At 35.2% G+C, this 21,914-nt stretch overlaps 1 protein-coding gene across 1 annotated transcript in view; it reads right to left on the bottom strand.

The window, feature by feature from the left end:
* Window positions 1-20,688, bottom strand: part of LOC110203739 (rho GTPase-activating protein 29-like) — a 47,088-nt gene extending 26,400 nt beyond the window's left edge. Inside the window, 10 exon segments of the mRNA XM_020980204.2 lie at window positions 113-276; window positions 1,328-1,518; window positions 6,639-6,776; window positions 7,113-7,301; window positions 7,506-7,586; window positions 7,696-7,806; window positions 8,560-8,624; window positions 12,186-12,323; window positions 12,735-12,795; window positions 20,620-20,688. Of these exon segments, the coding sequence (XP_020835863.2) occupies window positions 113-276; window positions 1,328-1,518; window positions 6,639-6,776; window positions 7,113-7,301; window positions 7,506-7,586; window positions 7,696-7,806; window positions 8,560-8,624; window positions 12,186-12,323; window positions 12,735-12,795; window positions 20,620-20,676 (1,195 nt within the window). The 5' untranslated portion in view covers window positions 20,677-20,688.
* Between the last annotated feature and the right edge of the window lie 1,226 nt (window positions 20,689-21,914).

Genomic DNA, 21,914 nt, shown 5'->3' with positions numbered 1-21,914 from the left:
TCATGATCACTCCTTTTATCTGATTTATACATTTTCAGGGACATGACTAAAATTAAATAAAAAATAACTTCACTTGATATAAGTCAGTGCACCTTAAAATATAAAAAATTACCTGGGATATCTAGGCTGCTACAGGACCTCTTATCTCCAATTTTTTTGGAATGGTAAATAGGATTGCCAATATCTTCTAATAAATGAAATGTACAGTCTCCGGAATTCTGAGATACATTTCCACGTGACTCATGTTGATTATTTGTTGACCCCTTACTTAAAAATCTAAGGGAAAAAAATTCAACAACAAACACAGCCTATCAATAAGAGGGAAAATCTATTATTTATTTTATACTCAATATTTCAAAAGCACATTAGTTTCATAATGCAGTATTTATATTGTTGAATTTCAGAGAATGACTTCGAATGTGAACTCACTTTAAGAATACAATATGGCTTAAGTGCTACAGAAATCCAAAAATATTTCAACACCATTACAATCTGATACCACTACATCTTTTAATTTATCTCATATTACTCCTTTCCCTCTACACTGTCTACAATCCAGTCAATCTAAACCACTTTCTGTCCTCTTCCCTCTGTTCCTAAGCAGTCTCTGACTTCTCCTGGAATGGCCTTCCTCCTCCTCTTCCCCTATTGAACAGTACTAATCCCATCCTTAAGGGTTCACCTTCAATGCCACCTTCTTGATGAAAACTCCCTAAACCCTTCTTAGACCCGACACACATGTTGCTGCAATTCCTTAATGTACTTTCTATGTAACAGTGTGTACCACAGTCATATGTCTTACTAGCTTATTCAACTCATTAGGGCAGGAGGCATGTCTTATCTTAACTATGAATATCCCAAAATATCTAGATAGCACAGTACTCTAGGTAAAGCAGAAAGTACTCAAAGAGTATTTACTGAATCAAGAGAAGTACCATATAAAAATTTTAAAGTATATACAATTACGACTGGTTAAACACGTATGGACTAATTTAATAGTTAACAAGTACAATGAGCTAAACTATATCCAAATTATTCTATTAAATTTTCCAGAAATTCAAAAGTGAATGTCTAGAAATGTTTTTGAATTAAACAAAATCAGCTTAAAATAGCAGTCTTTATTTTTATCTGAATTGAGGGAAATAAATCCCCATCAACACATAATCTATCACTTTCAACACATGTATTACTTTCAAAAAGGAGAGACAAAAAAGATCAATAAAATTATGAAGCTCTTGTCAGAGGGAATAAATCTACTCAAATTAGACTTGAATTTGGCAATAAATGAACTCCCTTCACTAAATTTCAGTAACACATTAATTCTTACCCATCACTTTTGGAATTTTCAAAAGAACTAGATTTAATGTGAACATCATCCTTGGGTGAAGTTTTTGCCTTCACAAATTCTGCAAACTTTCGCCCGGGGTCACATAACTTGGCATTCTCAGAGAGAGACTGGTAGTTAACTGGAAGAGACACAACCTGCTCATGTTGCATCTGGAAGAGGTTTACCACTGCCTATTTGTCAAATAAAGATAAAGCATAAGAATAATCAGAAACTTTTAACAAACAGGTCTTTAAATGCATTTAGTTAAAAGTAACATCGCATGATAGTATTTACAACATCTAAACTCTCACCTCTTAGAGCTCACTAAAACTTGCTAGGATTTATTCATATAGACATCTGATATACAGAGTTGATGACTCCCTGCAAAATTTACTTTAAAAGAAACTTTTAATAAGGGGGGTAGGGTGGAGAAGGGGGCAAGCTTTTTCCTACTTTAAAAGGAACCTGTCAGAAGACACCCTAATTCTCCCCAAATGACTCAACATGGAGAGGTGTCCCCCAGCACTCTACGCACCCAGCTAGACACCTCCTGCCTAAAATCTTACCTTTGAGTTAATGACATAAATTCTCTACTTCAACAATTTTATAACATTAGAAATTTCACGTACTACTCCTAGCAGGACAGGCCAGCATAGTATGCATTTTCTTCACTTAGGTTATGCTTGTTTGTATTTTAAAAGCTAACAATTATTGCTGTCTTTTCTGATTTGCATTTTAGATTTTAAAAGATGGAAGTAGAAGGTGAAGAATTTTTAGCAAAGAAGAAGGTACAGCACACACACTTACTGTGCAGATTTGCGCAACAAAGGAAAATTCACAGCTAAAATTTTTACTCATCTATACCAATACATTTTTTAAAAGACTGACTTTACTCATTATGTAAACATAAATTCTGAAAATAACTCATGCTTACAACATGAACATATATTTGTAATGCCACAGAGTCAATCTAGAAGGTCTTTCACTCACTGTTTTGTTCATTTATGCATTATCTATTGGATTATGTGAGAAACCGCAAAGCTCTTTTAATCACTCCAATTCTAACAAAAGCAAAGGGCCATTTTTTTCTAGTATTTTTTTTTTATTTTTCCCCAGTTACACGTAAAAACAATTTTTAACACTGTTTTTTTAAAACTTTGAGTTCAAATTCTTTCCCTCCCTCTCCATCCCACCACCCTCACTGAGAAGGCAAGCAGTTCAATATAGGTTATACATGTGTAGTCATGCAAAACATATCCATAATAGTCATGTTATGAAAGAAAACATATACCAAAAAAAAAAAACCCAAACCCAAACCTCAAGAAAAATAAAGTTAAAACAAACAAACTATGCTTCAATCTATATTCAGACACTGTCAGTTCTTTCTCTGGGGATGGATAGCATTTTTCATCCTAAGTGCTTCAGAGTTGTCTTGGATCATTGTAGTGCTGAGAATAGCCAAGTCATTCACAGCAATATCTTACAATATTGCTTTTAATTTGTACACAGTACATTTCACTTTGCATCAGCCCATGCAAGTCTTTCCAGGTTTTTCTGAGAGCATCTTGCTCATCATTTCTTACAGTACAATAGTTTTCCATCACAATCACATGCCACATTTTGTTCAGTCATTCCCCAACTGATGGCCATCCCCTCCAGTGACAATTCTCAGACCTCAGAAATGAGCTGCTATAAATAATTTTGTACATATAGGTACTTCTATTTTTTAGTTTTTTATCTCTTTTGAGATACAGACCGAGTAGTAGTAGTAACAATAGCATTGCTAGGTCAAAGGGTATGCCTGGTTTTAACAGTCCTTTGGACATAGTTCCAAATTGCTCTACAGAATGGTTGAATCAGTTCACAACTCCACCAACAGTGTATTAATATCTCATTTTCCCCACATCCCCTCCAACATATCATTTTCCTTTTTCTATTCTATTAGCCAATCTAATAGGTAGCAGGTAGTACCTCACATTTGTTTTAATTTGCATTTCTCCAATCAATACTGAGTTAGAGTATTTTTTCATATGGCTATAGATAGCTTTGATTACTTCATCTGAAAACTGATCATAACATTTGATCGTTTATCAATTGGGGAATGGCTCTTATTTTTATACATTTGACTCATTTCTCTATATATTTGAGAAATGAGGCTTTTATCAGAGAAACTTGCTTCACAATTTTTTTCAGTTACTACTTGCTAACTGGATTTCCCTCCATCCTGTCCCCTCCCCCATTTATTCTATTCTCTCTCTCCTTTCACCCTGTTCCTCCTCAAAAGTGCTTTGCTTCTGACTCATCCCTACTTGCCCTCCCCTCTATTACCCCCCCCACCCTTCTCTTATCCCTTTCCCCTCTTACTTTCCTGTAAGGTAAGACAGATTTCTATGCCCAATTGAGTAGGTATGTTATTTCTTCTTTGACCCAGTTCTGATGAGTGTAAAGTTCATTCACTCCCTTTCACCTCCCCTTTCTATCCCCTCCACTGTAAAAGCTTTTTCTTGCTTTTTTTTATGTCAGATAACTTACCCCATTCTACCTCTTCCTTTCTCTTTCTCCCAGTACACTCCTCTCTCACCCCTTAATTTTATTTTTTAGATATCATCCCTTCATATTCAATTCACAACTATGCCCTCTGTCTATACATACTCTTTTCTAACTACCCTAATAATGAGAAAGGTCTTATGAGTTACAAATCTCATCTTCTCATGTAGGAATGTAAACAGTTTAACCTTAGTCTTACATTTGAAAGGCAAATTTTCTGTTCAGCTCTGGTCTTTTCATCAAGAATGTTTGAAAGTCCTCTAATCTCATTAAACAACCATTTTTTCCCCTGAAGGATTATACTCAGTTTTGCTGGGCAAGTAATTCTTGATTGCAATCCTAGATCCTTTGCCCTCTGGAATATCTTATTCCAAACCCTCCAATCCTTTAATGTAGATCTTGTGTTATCTTATGTTATCCTGACTGTGGCTCTACAATACTTAAATTGTTTATTTCTTGAGATCAGAGCCCAGGAAGAAGGGCAGGACAAGGCACAAAATGATTTATATTGTTCCTGGAGGTAATAGGAGAGGCCACCGGAATTTACTGAGCATGGAGGTGACATGATCAGTTCAATGATTCTAACAGTAGTTAGAATGCAATGAATACAACTTGAATTAGAATTAAAAAACAAAAAAACCCCTACAATTCTTAAAGTTAAAAAAGCTACCTACTCAGATAAACACTATTCTATTCCACCTCAGCATTCAGCATATTTGGCCACAGTAGGTCACAAAGGTGGTCAATGAGTATGCAGCAGCTGGAATTCCACCAAAGCCTTAGATACTAACTCTGCCTAGGCCTTTTATGCCTTAGATGGCAGAGAAGCCAATCAATGGTGATGCCAAGAAGGACCTGCTCAACTCCCTTCAAAGGAAACCAACATATGGTGGAGTTGTGAAATGATCCAACCATTTTGGAGAACAATTTGGAAGTATGCCCAAAGGGCGATAAAAATGTGCATACCTTTTGACCCAGCAATAGTAATAGCACTTCTAGGGCTATATCCCAAAGAGATCATACAAATGGGAAAAGGACCCATATGTACAAAAATATTCATAGCAGCTCTTTTTGTGGTGCCAAAGAATTGGAAATTGAGAGGATGCCCATCAATTGGGGAATGGCTGAGCAAGTTGTGGTATATGAATGTAATGGAATACTATTGTGCTATAAGAAATGATGAACAGGCTGACTTCAGATAAACCTGGAAAGACTTGTATGGTCTGATGCTGAGTGAAATGAGCATCAGAATGATGAGCAAGAGAACATAACAGCCCCGTTGTGCAATGAGTAATATTGATCAACTTAACCCTTCCCAGCAATACAAGGATCTAAGACATCTCTACAGGCCTCGTGATGGAAAATGCTATCCACACCCAAAGAAAGAACTATGGAAGTTGAATTGCTATTTTTTTTCTCTTCTGTTGAGTTTTGTTTCCTCTTTCTGATGGTTCCTCCTATTGGTTTTAATTTTTACTTATAACACCACTAATGTGAAAACATGTTTAATAGGAATGTAAATGTATAGCCTATATCAGATTGTGCGCTGTCTTGGGGAGGGTGGTGGGGAGGAAGGGGGAGAAAAATTTTAAACTTAAAAGCATATGGAAGTGATTATTCATAAATCAAAATAAATTAATAAAATTTAAAAAAAAAAGGAAACCAACATAGTCAAGATAAAACAGATACTGCTCCTACCACTGATGTCCATTGTGTATACTCTCGTCATACTAAATTTCTAAAACTGCTTTTCTCTCCTCTTGTCCAAATCCTACTCACCCTCTAAGGTAAAGGGCAGAGTACCAAGAACTCTATATTCACCTTCCAAAATTATCTTCCTTTGGTCACAAGCACTGTTTCTCATCTCCAATCTCCTATGTCAATAACTTGTACCATACCACTGGGTATTTTATTTCATGCTGCGGTTTATTACTTGCTAATCATTTCATGTTTGTTGCTCCTGGATCACTAAATAGATTTTAAGCTTCTTGAAGACAAGTAGCTAGCCTTATACTTTTCTATGAACCAAAACAACTTACATAAACTTAGGTCTTTTTTTTTTACATGTCAAACTATTTCAAGGCAATCAAATCAAAAAAGAAATAGTAATAAGCAGATAAAAAGGAAACCTCAACACTGTTAAGACTCCAACTCCTTCTCAATTCTCAATCTGAGATAAATTAAACATGGAATTCTTGGCTGGAAACAATTGAAAAAATGAAAACAATCAAGAACATTATTCTCTGTTCCCAAATTATCTTCTGCTCCATTTTGTAAATGGTTTAACAGTGTTCAAGAACAGCAACTAATAGGTCTGTAGTGTTGTTAAAGGGCTGGTTAGGTAGTCAAATAAATTATATATCCCAATCTAAGACAGACTGAATTCTAAGAAACACAAGCAACCTAGTATTTCTATCCAAACCAGAGAAATAATTACCTTCAATGGAAAAACTTCACAATACAGTTGAGACATAAATGATGACAATAACTTACATGTGCATAGTGCATTTCATATTTTATAAAAGGAAGAGGAAACTCAACATTCATCACTAATTATATAAAGATGGCAAGTATATTTTACAATTCTACAGATAATCTGCCGGCTCAAAAACTAAACATAAAGGGTACCACAGATAAAATTTCCTGTTAGTCTTCAAAAGATTTCTTTAGTTATAAAAATTCTGATAGCTTTTTCCTCCCTCCTTCCACACAGGTTCAAAAACATATTCAACATTCAAGTCTTCTGTTTCCTTAAATTACTTACAGCTTTAAGAGTTAGATCACACTGGAAAACAAGTTCACGTAGCTGTGTTAAAATTTCACTTTTAGTATGGTCTAAATCATTTTGCCTTTCTTCCATATCTATCATAACAACTTTGTAGTGTTCATTTGCTTCTTCAACCTGCAGGGAGTCAGAATATTAAAGAATAACAAAGTTAATAATAAGCAATAGCATTTGAAATGTCTTAATATGGCCTCGATAGTTCTAATTACAGAATATTTGTTAAAAAAAATGCAAAGTGACCATTCTTGACCTCAACTGTCATCATCTTAAGAGTTGAACAATAGCATATATAAACTGCCCAACAGGTAAACTACGTGAACTGGACTTATTTTATTTCACATATATACTCCACCGTTTCTAGCTGTTCTGCTTCTGGCAAAATACAGTAAAATGAAATCATGAATTTGTTTGTTGCCAATGCTCCAACTTCCAATGACCAGAAGGAGGACTCACTTTTTGCAGTGCCTCTTCTTCCAGCCTCCGCTTTTTCTCTAACTGCTTGCTAGCTTCTCTCCCAACACCTCCACTTGAGCTCTGATGCTCCTCTTCAGCACGCTCTGTGGAAGACTTGGCTTTTTCATATTCAGTCTGCTGTTGTATACAGAAGAGTCTTGCCTTTTTGAGAGCTGCCTCTGTCTCTTGCTATGTGGGGAAAAAAAGACATTGAAGCACTGCATTATACATTCTTTCTGCACATCAGGTACCATAGCTACGAGAAAGCACTGAAAAGTATTGCATATGGAAAAATACTTAAATACTTGGCAGGCATTTGCAAATGTGAGGCAAGGGAAGAACAGCAGTAAGAAAGAAGGAATGGTTACTATCATATTTCATTGCGATACAAACCATTTTCTTCTGTTCTCGTTGCCAGAGCTCTTTAATTGCTTTCCTCTGTTTATCCAATTCACTTTTTCTCCCAAGGAGAGGCTATCAAAAATAAAAATTGCTAGGTTTTTTTTTTACAAGTGAACATTTACAAGTAAGTTATTTTTTAATTTAAAAGCAATAGAAATTACAAACGCATTTAACTTTTTACCTGAACAAATTTGTTGGCTTGAAGAGCTGCTGCTGTTTGTTGTGAAAGCTGACTGCTCTCAATATCATTATCAAAAGCATTTAAGAATAAAGCTCGGAATGGCATAAACTCCTAAGATTTAAAATAGGAAAGTCAGTTCCAAAGTAGAAATGTGGCTAGGTCATGAAGAAGGAGCTCTGTGAGCCAAAGAAGTGCCATGAGAAACACTGGGCCCATACCTCTAGCCAGCAACAAACTGAATTCCATGTTGTAAAGACAACTTATTTAAGCTTCATTCAGAGTATACTTTCTAATGACTGAAATCAGGGTTAATAATGATTATGACAATGATCCTTGCAAAAAACTAATTCTAAAGCTAAGGATTAAAATTTGTCTTGGCAGAGAAAAGAGTATCCCATTTTAAAAAGAATGTACACTAAAACACTACTGTCTTTGACCAATGAAGTTAGCTCCTACTTTTCCTACTTTAAAAGGAACCTGTCAGAAGACACACTTATTCTTTCCAAATGACTCAACATAACACGGAAGGGTGTCCTCCAGCACTCTACTCACCCAGCTAGACACCTCCTGCCTAAAATCTTAATTTTGAGTTAATGATATAAATTCCCTACTTCAACAATTTTATAAGATTAGAAGTTTCATGTACTACTCCTAGCAGGACAGGCCAGCACAGTATGCATTTTCTTCACTTAGGTTATGCTTGTTTGTATTTTAAAAGCTAACAACTATTACTGTCTTTTCTGATTTGCATTTTAGATTTTATGCTTCACAATTAAATATTTCATTCAATTAAGGATAGGTAATTAACAAAACTCTTCAGTTACCAACTTGTTTTCAAACCTCAGAAGCTCATAAGGTAATTACCTGGAATCCAATAATGCTTTTAGTTGTCTCTGCCATCTTTGCAATGTTTCTAGCACATTCCAACTCTGGAAGGGAAAAGTTCTAATTAATTGTCATCTTTAAAACAAAAACCATAGATATTTCTATTTCATAATAAAAAATTAAATGGATCACACGACCAACAAGATGAAAGACTAGATATTTTCTTTGATCTTTACAACTCTCGAACATCTACAAAATAGGAAATATGCTCAAGAGATAAAGTTATTTCAGCCATCTCCAAGTCTAGGATGCCAGGGTCCAAACAAGGTAACAAATAAGTGAACTAACAGCAAAGAAGGCTAATCTCTAGCTCTTAAAGTGCTCACTCAGCACTCCTTTCCCCCACCATCCCCCAGCTCTAAAAGTAGAGCCATGAAAGCTAATCCATGGGTTAGCAACAGAGCTCAACTACACTCACTTTCCTACCAATGCCACAGAAAACCAAAACGGAAAAGATTGCTTAGCCAGGAGAGCTGTACAGTGACAGACCTCAATCAGAAAACTAGGAACTGGGGTAGGTTACATGTATGTGCTGTGAGGCATTCCACTAAGCCTGAGTAAAAAGCCCAGCATTCCTCCTAAAGTTATTTGAAGCAGAGACTGAAACCAATAAACCACGAACTGTCTAGCATGGCAAGAGACTGAGACAGTTTTGAGATCCAGTTCCTAGGAAACCATACTCAAACAGGGAGAGAGTTAGAAGGTAAGCTCAATTTACGATCTTGAGCATGAGAAGATATTAATAAAAAAGGAGACTAAGAACTTCAAATCACCTAAAATAGAACAGGCATCAATGAATAAATATTGTAAGACAAAGAAAAATGAATCAACCACTTGATGAAGCGGATGATCTATGGATTCTCAATATAACATAAAACCACAGAAGGATATTTCTGAATAGATTTTTAAAAAAAGAAATAAGAATAATACAAGCAGAATACATGGCCTACACTACAGAAATAATTGACAGGCTAGGAAAACATAAATGTACAATGACAAGTATAAACAAAGAAAGAAAAGCAACAATAACTAAGTATAAATGCAAATACACAGAAGACAACTGGGAAGAAGAAAAGCAAAAATCAGTAACATTAGAAGAAAACATTGTATCTAAATAAGAGAAAATATCAATCTCAAAGACTCAACTTAAGGATTCTGGGTCTCTCAAAAGAACACAACAAATCAAAAAACCAGAACACAATAATGCAAAAAATAATATAAGAAAAGTGCCCAGAAATTCTTAACACAGAAAACAAACTGCCAATTGAAAGAATCCACAGATCACCTCTAGAGAAAAAATAAAAGAACACCTATACTATAAATTCTTCCCAAAAAACTCCACAGTAACTAAATTTCATAACTCCACTGATAAACAACAAATTCTGCAAGTGACCAGGAGAAAGACCTTCAAATACAAAAGAAAGAACATACAAATAACACGAGACCATTCTGTATCTACCAGAAACCACAGAAGCGAATGGAATAGTGCTCTGAAGAACAAAGGAGCTACCCTGAAAATCTGAGCCTGACATTAGTCAAAAAAGACGTATGCTCCATTGAAAGAGGCTTTTAAAAATATTTCGAGAAAGATCAGATCTGAAGAAATTATTTGCCTTTCAAAATCCTCAGATATACAAAAAAGATAAAGTTACCAAAAACAACAACAAAACATAACAACAAAGAGACAATTAAGAAATTTCCTTCTAAATGCACACAGGAGACAAGGGTAAAAACAAATCAAACAGAAGCAATGGCTGAAAAAAAGCGCTAAAACATCATGGACTAATAAATCTCATAACACCTTGCTTACAGGTGAATCAATGCTTTTGGGGGGGAGGGAGAGGTTTATGGGACTAAATTACAGAATTGGAGGGTACACAAAATGGGAGAGGGAAGAAAAAATGGGGAATAAGTGATGTACTGTTATCAAATCAAAGGTTAATAACAACAGGAAAAATAACTCCTATCTCTGGAAGATGAGAGCCTGCAGGAGAATGAACGAGGAAGCAAAGTGAAGGACTGAAGAAGGAAATCTTACTTAAGTAGTGGGAGAGGGTAATGCACGTTCCCTGAGAACACAGATTCTATAAAGGAGAATGAGGATCTTACAAAAGGTATAACCTGAAAGGTTTAGTACTTAAAGAAATCACTCATTCTGCCTCAGGAGAAGGGGAATCAGAGTTCCTAGAAGCAACTGACAACAGTGGGAGGGCAAGGAACCAAAGAAGAAAGTTCAAGTGAAATGGGCCAAAAATGACCATGAAAAGAGAGGCAAAGGTTAATAATAAACTGCAAAATCAAGGACATAGGAAAATTCCTACACTAGTGCAATATTCTTATCACCTGCTGAAATTGGTATTTCTAAAAATGAGGCATAACAATAAAACAGGGCCAGGAAATAAGATCTGTAAGACAATAATATAGAAACTGTTCAGAAAAAAACCTTTAATTCTATAAGGGAAAAAGAGACTAACAAAGGAATAAGTATAAGGCCCATGAATCAAAGAATAAAAGTCTAAAATAAGCAGAAAGGGAAGATAAATAATGAAGAGAACAAGGGAAAGAAATCCTTTTCTAGAAAAAAGTACGAAAAAAGAAAATAAAACGAACAAAACAAATTAAAGGGTAAGAGATGAAGATTTTACTTGAGTACTTAACTGAGAGGCAAAAAAAAAGAGGAATAACTAGAAAAAAGAAAATAGAATTAATAAGTTAGGCAAAACTCCCAATACTAGGAAAAGGGATAATAAATGATGTAGAGGGAGAGAGGTTTAAGGATAATGGAAAGAAAGCCAGCAGGAACAGGGTTGCCTTAAAATTGATTAAGGCTAAAATAAATAAAAGACATAGTATTGTGTTTACAGAGAAAGAGAGGGAAAAATCCAAATTTGGAAACATAAAACAGTATTTGAAACAAATGGAGGAAAATATAATTTTCCTAAATTCTCAGAACTTTAAATGTGAATATGTTAAGCAACATAATAAAATGAAAAAGAATGACAGAATAGATAAGAAAACAAAACCTCTCAATCTGTTGCTTATAAGAAATACATTTAAAAAACAAAGAGACACATACAGAACAAAAATGAAGGCTAGAAAAAAGCTACTGGAATCAGGTGAATCAAAAAAAAAAAGCAGGAGTGCAATCATGCCACCAGATAAAGTAAACCAATCAATAAAATGTATGTTACTGTTCAGTCATGTCTGACTCCACATGTCTGACACCACTGGGGTTTTCTTGGCAAAGATACTGGAGTAGTTTGCCATTTCCTTCTCCAGCTCATTTTACAGATGAGGAAACTAAGGCAGAGTTAAGTGACTTGCCCAGGGGCATACAGTTAAGTATCTGAGGCTAGATTTGAACTCATTAAGATAAGTATTCCTGATTCCAAGCCCAGTGCTCCATCTACTGCAGCACCTAGTTACCCAAGGACATATTAAGACCATTTCATTATTTCAACAATATGAAACATAATTATTTTTACTTTCTTCAATGAAATTTCAACTAATATGTAAATCACTTTAGTGATGATTCTGTCAGACAATTCATGAATAGTGTAATTTTACAATAACAAAGCTAATTAAAATGCTTCAGAGTTACTTACCCAGACTAATTTTTTTTTCAACCCATGTAACTATATCTTTGGTATATTTTGACCACATTTTAGCATATGACAAAGCCAATTCAACTCCATCATCATTTCTCAGAAGCATGCTATCCAGTTCTTTAGGCCACAGAGGTCCTGAAAAAGAAAATATTAAATGTAGAATATATTTAAATACTACCAGGAAAGGTGGTATCAGTTCTCTAAATCAAGAAGAGCAGCTCAGATGATCTCTAAAGAAAACTGATGCTAATACAGCTGAAAGGATTTTAGGACAACTTAAAACACCAAAACAGTTAGAATTATATTTCTGTCTTTCTATATTTGTTTTTTCTTTCCTCTCAAAAAAAGCTTTCAAGTCATAAAAACTACATCAGTCCAGACCAGACCCAGCTTTAGCTTTGTCCATTTCCAAATGTGAGTAATATGGAAACTCAACACAGTTGGAGAATGACTACAATGTTAGCAAGTAGACGTACTTTTTTAGCAAGTACACTAACTGAAAAGGACAAATGCCAAAAGTATAATGTAACACATATTATTAAGTACCTTGAAGATTGTCTTTTTCACGAAGCAATCCCACTGATTCCAGAGAAATCTTTTCCAAGGACTGCAATGTAAACAAACAAAAAAATAAAACAAAGCTTACAGATTAAAAATTACACAAAAGAATTTAGTCTAACCATTTAGAAGATTTTTTTATGCCTAACATTTCCTTCTCCAGCTCATATTACAGATAAGGAACCACAGGGTTAAGTGACTTGCCTAGGCTCATACAGCTAGTAAGTGTCTGAGGCCAGACTTGAACTCCGAAAGATGAGTATTCCTGACTTCAGGCCCAGTCCTCTACCTACTGAGCCATCTAGTTACCCAGAGCTCTTCATACAAACCTGAAAATTAATAAATTAGGAAACAGGAAATAATGCATACATACCAAGAAAAAGCAACTTCTTCCCTACATCTTTTATCTTTGTCTTCATAGACATATGAGCAATATTTCCCTAAAAACTTAATATTTTCAGCCAGGATTAAATATGTAACAGCAACTCATTTTTATACTTTCCCCTGAACTGAAACTTATTTGATTAATTAGCACACAGATCAATGTTTTGGGATTTTCTCCTAACCATCTAATGATCTTCCTGACACAAATTCTGTCAGTATAAATTGAAAAATGACACTTTTTAAAGGAAAACAGAATTGTAAAAAGGAAAAAAATACTTTTAAGAAAAATAACCACTGCAACTGTATGAACAAAATCATAAAAAAACTTGGTATACAAATAAAATTAATTTAAATAAACAGAGAAACATATTAATTGTTCATGAGTAGGCAGGGCCAATAAAAATGACTACTTTATCAAAATGCATATATTCAATGCCATCCCAATTAAATTACCAAAAAATTATTTTTCTGTGCTAGAAAAAATTACAAAATTCATTTGAAAGAACTAATGGTAAAGAATATTAAAGGTACTAATGGAAAAAAGATACAAAAGAAGGTGGTTTAACAGTACCAAATCTTAAAACTACACTGTAAGACAGTAATTATCAAGACTATCTGGTACTGGCTAAGAAATAGAAAGACAGACCAATGGAACAGAGTAGACATAAAAGTTACTGCAGCAAATGAATACAGTAAACTTAGTGTTTAATAAGTTTAAAGACTTAAGTTTTCAAGACAAGAATTATTTGGTAAAAATTGTTGGGAAAGCTGAAAAGCAGTCATGCAGAAGTTGAATATAGACCAATATTTTACACCATTTACCAAAATAAGGTCAAAATGGACACATGACCTAGATATAAAAGGAGATATTACAAGAAAATAAGAACATGGAACATGTTATCTATCAGACTTATGGAGAGATGAACAATTTATGAACAAATGGCCATTTTGAAATGTAAAATAGATAATTCTAATTACACTAAATTAAAAAAAGTTTTTGTATAAATAAAACCAATATAGCCAAAATCAGAAGGAAAGCAGAAAACTGGGGGAAAAAATTTATAGACAATTCCTCAGATAAAGGTCTCGTATCTCAAATATATAAAGAACTATGTCAAATCTGTAATATGAGTCATTCCCCAATTGATAATCAAAGGATATCAATGGCAGTTTTCCAATGAAGAAATCATAACAATTTATAGTTATATGAAAAAATGCTCTAAGTCATAACTGATTAGATATTAAAACAATCTGGAGATATCATTTTATACCTATCAGGATTGGCTAAAATTATATAGAAGGGGAAAGTGACAAATGTTGGAGCTGATGCAACCATTTTGGAAAGTGAATTATACCCCACGTGTTATTAAACTGCCTATACCCTTTGACCCAGGAATACCACTATTAGGTTTGTTTCCCAAGATAATTAAGGTAAAAGGAAAAGAATCTATATGTTCTAAAATATTTGTAGCAGCTCTCTTTGTGGCAGCAAAGAACTGGAAATTGCAGAGATGCTCGTCAATTGGGAAATGGCTAAACAAATAGTGGTAAATGTTTGTGATGAAATATTACTCTGCTATAAGAAATGATGAGCTCAATGATTTTAGAAAAACATGGAAAGACTAGCACAAAATAATGAAGAGCAAAATGAGCAGAACCAAAAGAATGTTGTATACAATCACAATAATATTGTTTTAAGAACAACTTTGAGCCACCAGGTCATTCTGACTATTATAAATGCCCAAATTAACTACAAAGGTTCTTCCTTTCCAATGAAGAAAGACACTGTTTGCATCCAGAAAAATAAATCTCTCTCTCTCTCTCTCTCTCTCTCTCTCACACACACACACACACACACACACACACACACACACACACACACCTCTAACGGTAGCCACCTCTAGGGTGGGTAGAGGGAAAGAAAGTAACACGATAAATTTGTTGCATATTTAAAAGGAACAACAAGTTGTACATAAAAGATGTGCAGTTTCAGGTGCAAGCCTCTTTTTTTCATTCCACTTTGTTATGGAAATACTTGTTTTATTTCTTAAGTTCAGAATTTAAAAAAAAACTAATTAAAAAAATAAAAATAACGACTAGCTGAAAAACTGTAGATAAACATCGGCAGGGACACTAGGTGATAAGGAAAGACGCACTCAAAAAATTTATTTTACCCAAATCTAAGATGATTTTGTTTTCATTTTCTAAACCTCTGTGAGATTTGGATATTCCTAAGAAAATAAACTTATTTAATTTCTCATTTTCTAGAGTTAAGAGCAACAATTCTAAGTGAAAATACTGTTATTGATAAACTGCAAATTAACTGAAGATCTTAAAACTGATTAACTTTCTTGCTTTTATCACCAATCAATCCTCACAAAAATGGCTACATGATCTTGTATGGCAACTAGGTTGCATAACAAATGCACCAAAGTTTCATTCATATTTTGTACAATTTCAAAAAAGACTTAAGGAATTCATTAGTAATTTACTTTTAAAAAATTTTTTAATAGATTTATTTACATTGTAGGCAGAATAATGACAGAAGGAAAAAAAAGTGTTCTCCCCACCAAACAATGCAACTGAATAAGAATGTAACAATAGTTATTAAATGCTAGATACTGGCCAGGGAATAACCAATCAAGTATTTATTAAGTACCTACTATGTGCTAGACACCATGTTAGGCACTGGGGATACAAAAAGTTAAAATAATTCATACTCACAAGAAGCTTCTATTCAGAGGGTGGGAGGGTGAATTTCAAAAAGAATACATGTAAGTATATACAGAATAGACACAAATTAGTTAAATTGAAGGTAGCCGAGGAAAGTAGCTGTTTGGGCCATCAGGAAAGCTTCAAGTAAAAGGCAGTAATAATGTGAGGTGAGCCTTAGAGGGATTCTTGTGATTCATGCAGTGCCGGAAAGCTTGGGGGGGGGGGGGAAGTAGCGTAGGGATGGGAGAAAACAGAGAGAAAGCCCTTTGGCTGGGTCACAGAGCTCAGGAGGACATGTAATATCCATTGAGATTGAACAGAGATGAAAGGGCTTTAAATACTAAACAAAGGAGTAAATTTTTGATCCTAGAGGCAACAGGAAGCTACTAGAGTTGGTGGAGCAAGGGTGTTACATGGTCAGATTTACACTTAAGGAAAATTACTTTGGTAATAATGTGTAGGATGGGCTTTAGTGGGAAGATACTTGAGGCTGGAAAACCAATCAGGAGGTGTTTTCAGTAAGCTAGGTAAGAGGTGCTAAGGGCCTGAACTAGGGTGCCCACCTGAGTAAAAAGAAGGCACTCGAGGATGGGAGAAATGTTGTAAAGGCAGATTTGAAAGATCAGGTAATGGACTAAATGGGGAGGGGGAGGGTGGTAGTAAGGAGTTGCACAGAATGCCAACATTATGAGAAAACTGGACTCTGGATGAATGCCAGTGTCTTTAAGAGAAATAATAAAGTTTGGAAGAAGAAAGGGCTAGGGAAAGAGGATTAATCCCATTCTGGTAAAGTTAAGTCTGAGACGTCCTGGGGACATCCAGTCTGAAATACTCAGTTGGCAACTGGTGACGTGAGACTGCAGCTCAGGGTAAAGCCAGGAACTGTATGTATACACATGGGAATCATCTTCACAGACACAAGGGAGCTGATAAAGTTATGGGGGGGGGGAGGTTGAGAGGGAAAGGGCACGAAAAGAACAAGGAAGGTGAGGAGGACAGAGAGGAGAAAGGACAGAGAAAAGGACCTTGGGCAGAACCCTAGGGAACACTCACAGTGACACTATGTGATATGGATGATGAGTCAGTAAAGGAGACTGAGAATGAACCACTAGACAATGGAGAAAAAACCCAAGAGAACAGGGTAATAAAAACCCAGAAAAGAGAGAGTGGTCAGTAGTGCCACATGAAGCAGGATGGAGAAAAAAATTATTTGATTTGGCAAATAGTAAATCTGGAGAGAACAGGTTCAGTTGAGGGATGAGGTCAGAGGCCAGATTCCAAAAGGCAGAGGAATGAGTCCCAAGAAAGGAAGAAAAGCAGTGAATGTTTTTAACTTTTTAAAGGATGTAACTTTTTATATAAGAACAAATGAGGATGTTTAAAACATACTGGTCCATTTAATTTCACACTAATTCTCAATAAATAAGTCATATTCCTTAATGTAGTTGAATAATACCACTTATTATACAAAAATATTTTCTCAAAATTCAATACATATGGAAAATAATTCTCCATACGATCAAGACTGAATATCATCTGTACAACTAAGGCAAGGAGGTCTTTCATGATATACCCTAGACTCCAAAGTAATAATCTTTTCAGTTTTGTTTCTTTATTCTCAACTCATCCCCATCATTAGCAAAAGGAGGTCAAAATCTCAAATCTTAATCTGTGGATGACTGAATGATGTCTTCCTACAAGGACATTTTAACTTGTTTTAGTTATGCTGATTCTTCTGCATAAAACATAAGCCATGGTTATTGTTAATTGAAAGGTGTCACTTCAAATTGGCCTAGTTGCCTAAAACACATCCTGACCTCCCCAACCTAGGCAAACAACAACAGGCCACTCTCACACATAATTCAAGGTGGAAACAGTATTAATTTAGTGCTAACTTAAATGCTGAGTTGACACTCTCTCTCTTTCCCAGAAGCACAAATTTACTGCAGAGTTGGAAGAGACCTAAGATCCTGAAACCTTAAAGTATTACATAAAAGTGATCAATGAGCTAGCTTTTCTCCTACTTACATTTATGTGAGTGAATTAATGCATATTTTCCACACTTGCCAGCACAGATTTTCCTTCATCTCTCAAACAGAAATCAGAAACAGAAAGATGAAAGGCATAACTAGGAGATAACATCTCCCGTAAACTAAGCTTCAACAAGGCCAAGCTATGGCTTGACTTGACAACAAGAAAAGAAAAAGCACCCATGAACATATCCTTAATTTAAAACTAGCACCAAAATTTCTATTTTTGGACACAGAAGCTCTGGTAAGCACCATAGAGTTTTTCTGATATTAGAATTTACAAGTGTTTTGGGGTCTGCACTGGTGATTTCATCTATGTAAAGAGGTCCAGGTGAAGAAACTACTCTACCAATGCAGATCTTGCAACAGTTCTGCAACACAGTACTAACTAGGAGAGTGAGTCTGCTAGGGCACTGAAAGATTCAGTGATTTGCTGAGATCACAAAGCCAGTCTATGACAGAGGAAGCACCTGAACCCAAATCTTCCAGACTCTGAAGTCAGCTCTCTATCCACTGTACCACACAGTCTCTTATAAAATACACACGTAGAGATTCTGAAGCAAGTTAAGGCCCAGATGATATTTTTAGTTAGTTTTTTAAAAGAGACCCTTCTTATCTTGGCAGCTGTACAAAAGAGGTCCCATGGGCCATAAACTATGATAAATGCACACTGTCCTTGGACATAGCTCACAAACTTGGAACAACTCTGGCTCAGAATTGGTAAGGCCAAGTCACAAATTGGTGAAAGTTAGTCCTCATTTCATTTTAGATCATTGCTATATTCAAATATAGGGCAGGTAGGTGGTGCAGGATAGAGTGCAGGGCTAGGAGTCAGGAAGACATATCTTCTTGAGTTCAAATCTGGCCTCAGATACTTACTTAAGCTGTGTGACCCTGGGCAAGTCTTCTAACCCTGATAATTCAGTTTCCTCATCTGTAAAATGAGCTGGAAATAGCAAACCACTCTAGCATCTTTGCCAAGAAAACTCCAAATGGGGTCACAAAGAATCATTCGATTGAAAAGACTGAACAACAACAACAATATTTAAATATGCTCTAAAATACACAGAATTCTGTAGACTTCTCACTATAAATAAGCTGTATTACCTTATTTTGAGTTTTGTATGTAGTTACATAGTGATCAAATGAAAAAATCAAATTTACCAACAGAGCAGCTATAAAAATGCTTTTAACTGTTAAACTAGTCAAATTCATGTCACACTTCAGAATCTATTTCAGACCTCAAGTTTCTATTTTTAAAATTTACTTATTAGTTTCCTTTTAAAATTACACACAAGAAATATTTTACAAATTTCTGTATTTGCACAAGTGTCAGTTGGGAGACAATGATTAATCTACAGCAATTTTTTTTTTTTAGCAAACTGGGGAATAGGACTTCCCCTCCCCCTATCCCAAGGCATGGTTAAAGTGGAGTTTTAGGGAAGAATCCCACTGATAGCAGCTGAAGAGCTCTTAAGAATTGTTTGGTGATGGCAGAGACAGCCTGTACAGCATCTGAACTGAGACATTCTTAGCTATGCCTTTTGAATTGAACTGAAGAGGTCAAACAGCTACTAAATTTAAGGCAGAGTGTCAGACACTAAGGAAACAAAGTTGAGAAATATTTAAGACGCATTCTACATCTTATAAATCTCTAAGTCTCTAGGATCATCTGTAACGCCAAAAATTTCTTTTGATGGAAGGGTGATCAAGTTTGGTATGAGCACATGTGAGAATTACTACTTTAAAAGTATGAAAAGATGTCTGAAATTGCTGATAATACAGTAACGTTTATATGACAGCCCATGAAAAGGATGCATTGCATACACATTCTAATTAAAATCACAGTTCCCCTTTGATCCAGCAATAGCACTTCTAGGGCTATATCCCAAAGAGATTAAACAAATGGAAAAAGGATCCACATGTACAAAAATATTCATAGCAGCTCTTTTTGTGGTGGCAAAGAATTGGAAATTGAGAGGATGCCCATCAACTGGGGAATGGCTCAGCAAGTTGTGGTATATGAATGTAATGGAATACTATTGTGCTATAAGAAATGATGAACAGGCTGACTTCAGAAAAACCTGGAAAGACTTATATGGTCTGATGCTGAGTGAAGTGAGCAGAACCAAGAGGACTCTGTACACAATAACAGCCATATTATGCAATGACTAATATCAGCATTACAAGGATCTAAGGCATCTCCAGAGGCCTCGGGATGGAAAATGCTGTCCACATCCAAAGAAAGAACTATGGAAGTCGAATTGCTATCACTTATTTTTACCTTCTGTTGAGTTCTGTTTCATCTTTCTGATGGTTCCTCCTATTGGTTTTAATTTTTACTTACAATTTCACTAATGTGAAAATATGTTTAATGGGGTATGTAAATGTAAAGCCTATATCAGATTATGCGCCGTCTTGGGGAGGGTGGGGGGGAGGAAGGGGGAGAAAAATTTTCAACTCAAAAGCATATGGAAGTGATTGTTGATAAATCAAAATAAATTAATAAAAATTTTTTTTAAATGGCTCTTAAAAAAAACCACAAAATCACAGTTCCTGAAACTAACTATAAAGCAAATCACCAAACTTAATCCTGTGTATACTTGCTTTAACTGTCAACATCTTAGTGACTTCAGTAAAAATGCTGAATTATGGTAAAACAGGCCAGATTAAAAAGTCAAGAAATTATTATACTGAAGAGCTTGCTAAACATAAAACTCTGTCCACAATTAAACTCAGCTTACCTGATTTTTCAAAGACACAGTAAGTTCCAAAGACGAATCACTGCCTACATCTCCCATAAGGGAAATCAAAACACTGCCATGGGAAGAAAAAGACAAAAGTTATGACAGAGGTTAGTTCTTGTAAAAAAAATTATTCAAAAGTGTTTACTTTTAAAACAAATTAATAAAATATTATTAGTGATTCCCCATCCCCATCTCCTCCAAGAGAGGAAAAGCAGCACAACATGGTGGAAACAACACTGGACCTAGAATCAGTGGGCCTGGCTTCAAACTTGATGTCTTCCTCTTTACTAAAATTGTCCAACATCATATAAAGTATTGGAGTATACATACCACAACTTGGGAGAACACATTTGTCTCAAATGAAGGTGAAGTAGTACAGGATATAGCTGGACAAAATCTATAATGTTATTTAATCCTTAGCTTAGGTATACAATTTTTTGGGCACTGAAACAAACAATATTTTCACTCTGCCCTGGGCTTAAATTTCCTTAAATGACAAATTTTTACTTAGATATTATTACCAAAGGTGAATGCCAATTTTTCAATAAGAAAATATTTCAGTAAGAAAAAATGTCTCTTATTTTCTTCATTAACGTCATTAAAGTCCAGTTATGGAGGATACATTAAATAAGGGGACAATTCTTATTCGTTTCACATATAGAAATAGCTTATTTACTTGTTAACTGGTCACCAAATGACTTCATGAAACATGAAGATGATAGATGCAGATATAAGAAGAACTTGGCATGCAAAATGCTTATCACTTCTTCATTAAGAAAATATTTGTGGGACACATTGAGCCATGGACTGACAGATCTCATGGATAATTCTGCCATGTAAGAACAATCCATTCCTGGAAACACAGAGCAGAGGTCACACTAGAATTCTGTCACTAACACAGGACCTGCTTTGTGCTATTTCTTCTTATTCACTGCTCTCTTTTCAAGACATGTTCTTCAAACAGCCAGATCATAATGTGGAGTGTAATATGCCATACTGAATTCCTACACATGTATATGTGTATATACGTGTATATGTATATGTACCTATGCACACATATGTGTGCAGATATTAAATTTTTTTTGGGGGGGGTGAAGCAATTGGGGTTAAGTGACTTGCTCAGAGTCACACAGCTAGTGAGTGTTATGCATCTGAGGCCACATGTGAACTCAGGTTCTCCTGACTCCAAGGTCGGTGCTCTATCCACTGGGCTACCTAACTGCCCCTAGATGTTCAATTTTTTCAAATGACTAATGATTATTTCTGTATTAAAGAAATACATATGCACATTT

The sequence above is a fragment of the Phascolarctos cinereus genome, unplaced genomic scaffold, assembly GCF_003287225.1.
Source record: "Phascolarctos cinereus isolate Bilbo 61053 unplaced genomic scaffold, phaCin_HiC Scaffold_5;HRSCAF=322, whole genome shotgun sequence".
Classification (NCBI taxonomy): domain Eukaryota; kingdom Metazoa; phylum Chordata; class Mammalia; order Diprotodontia; family Phascolarctidae; genus Phascolarctos; species Phascolarctos cinereus.
This window is presented reverse-complemented; position numbering and strand designations above follow the sequence as displayed.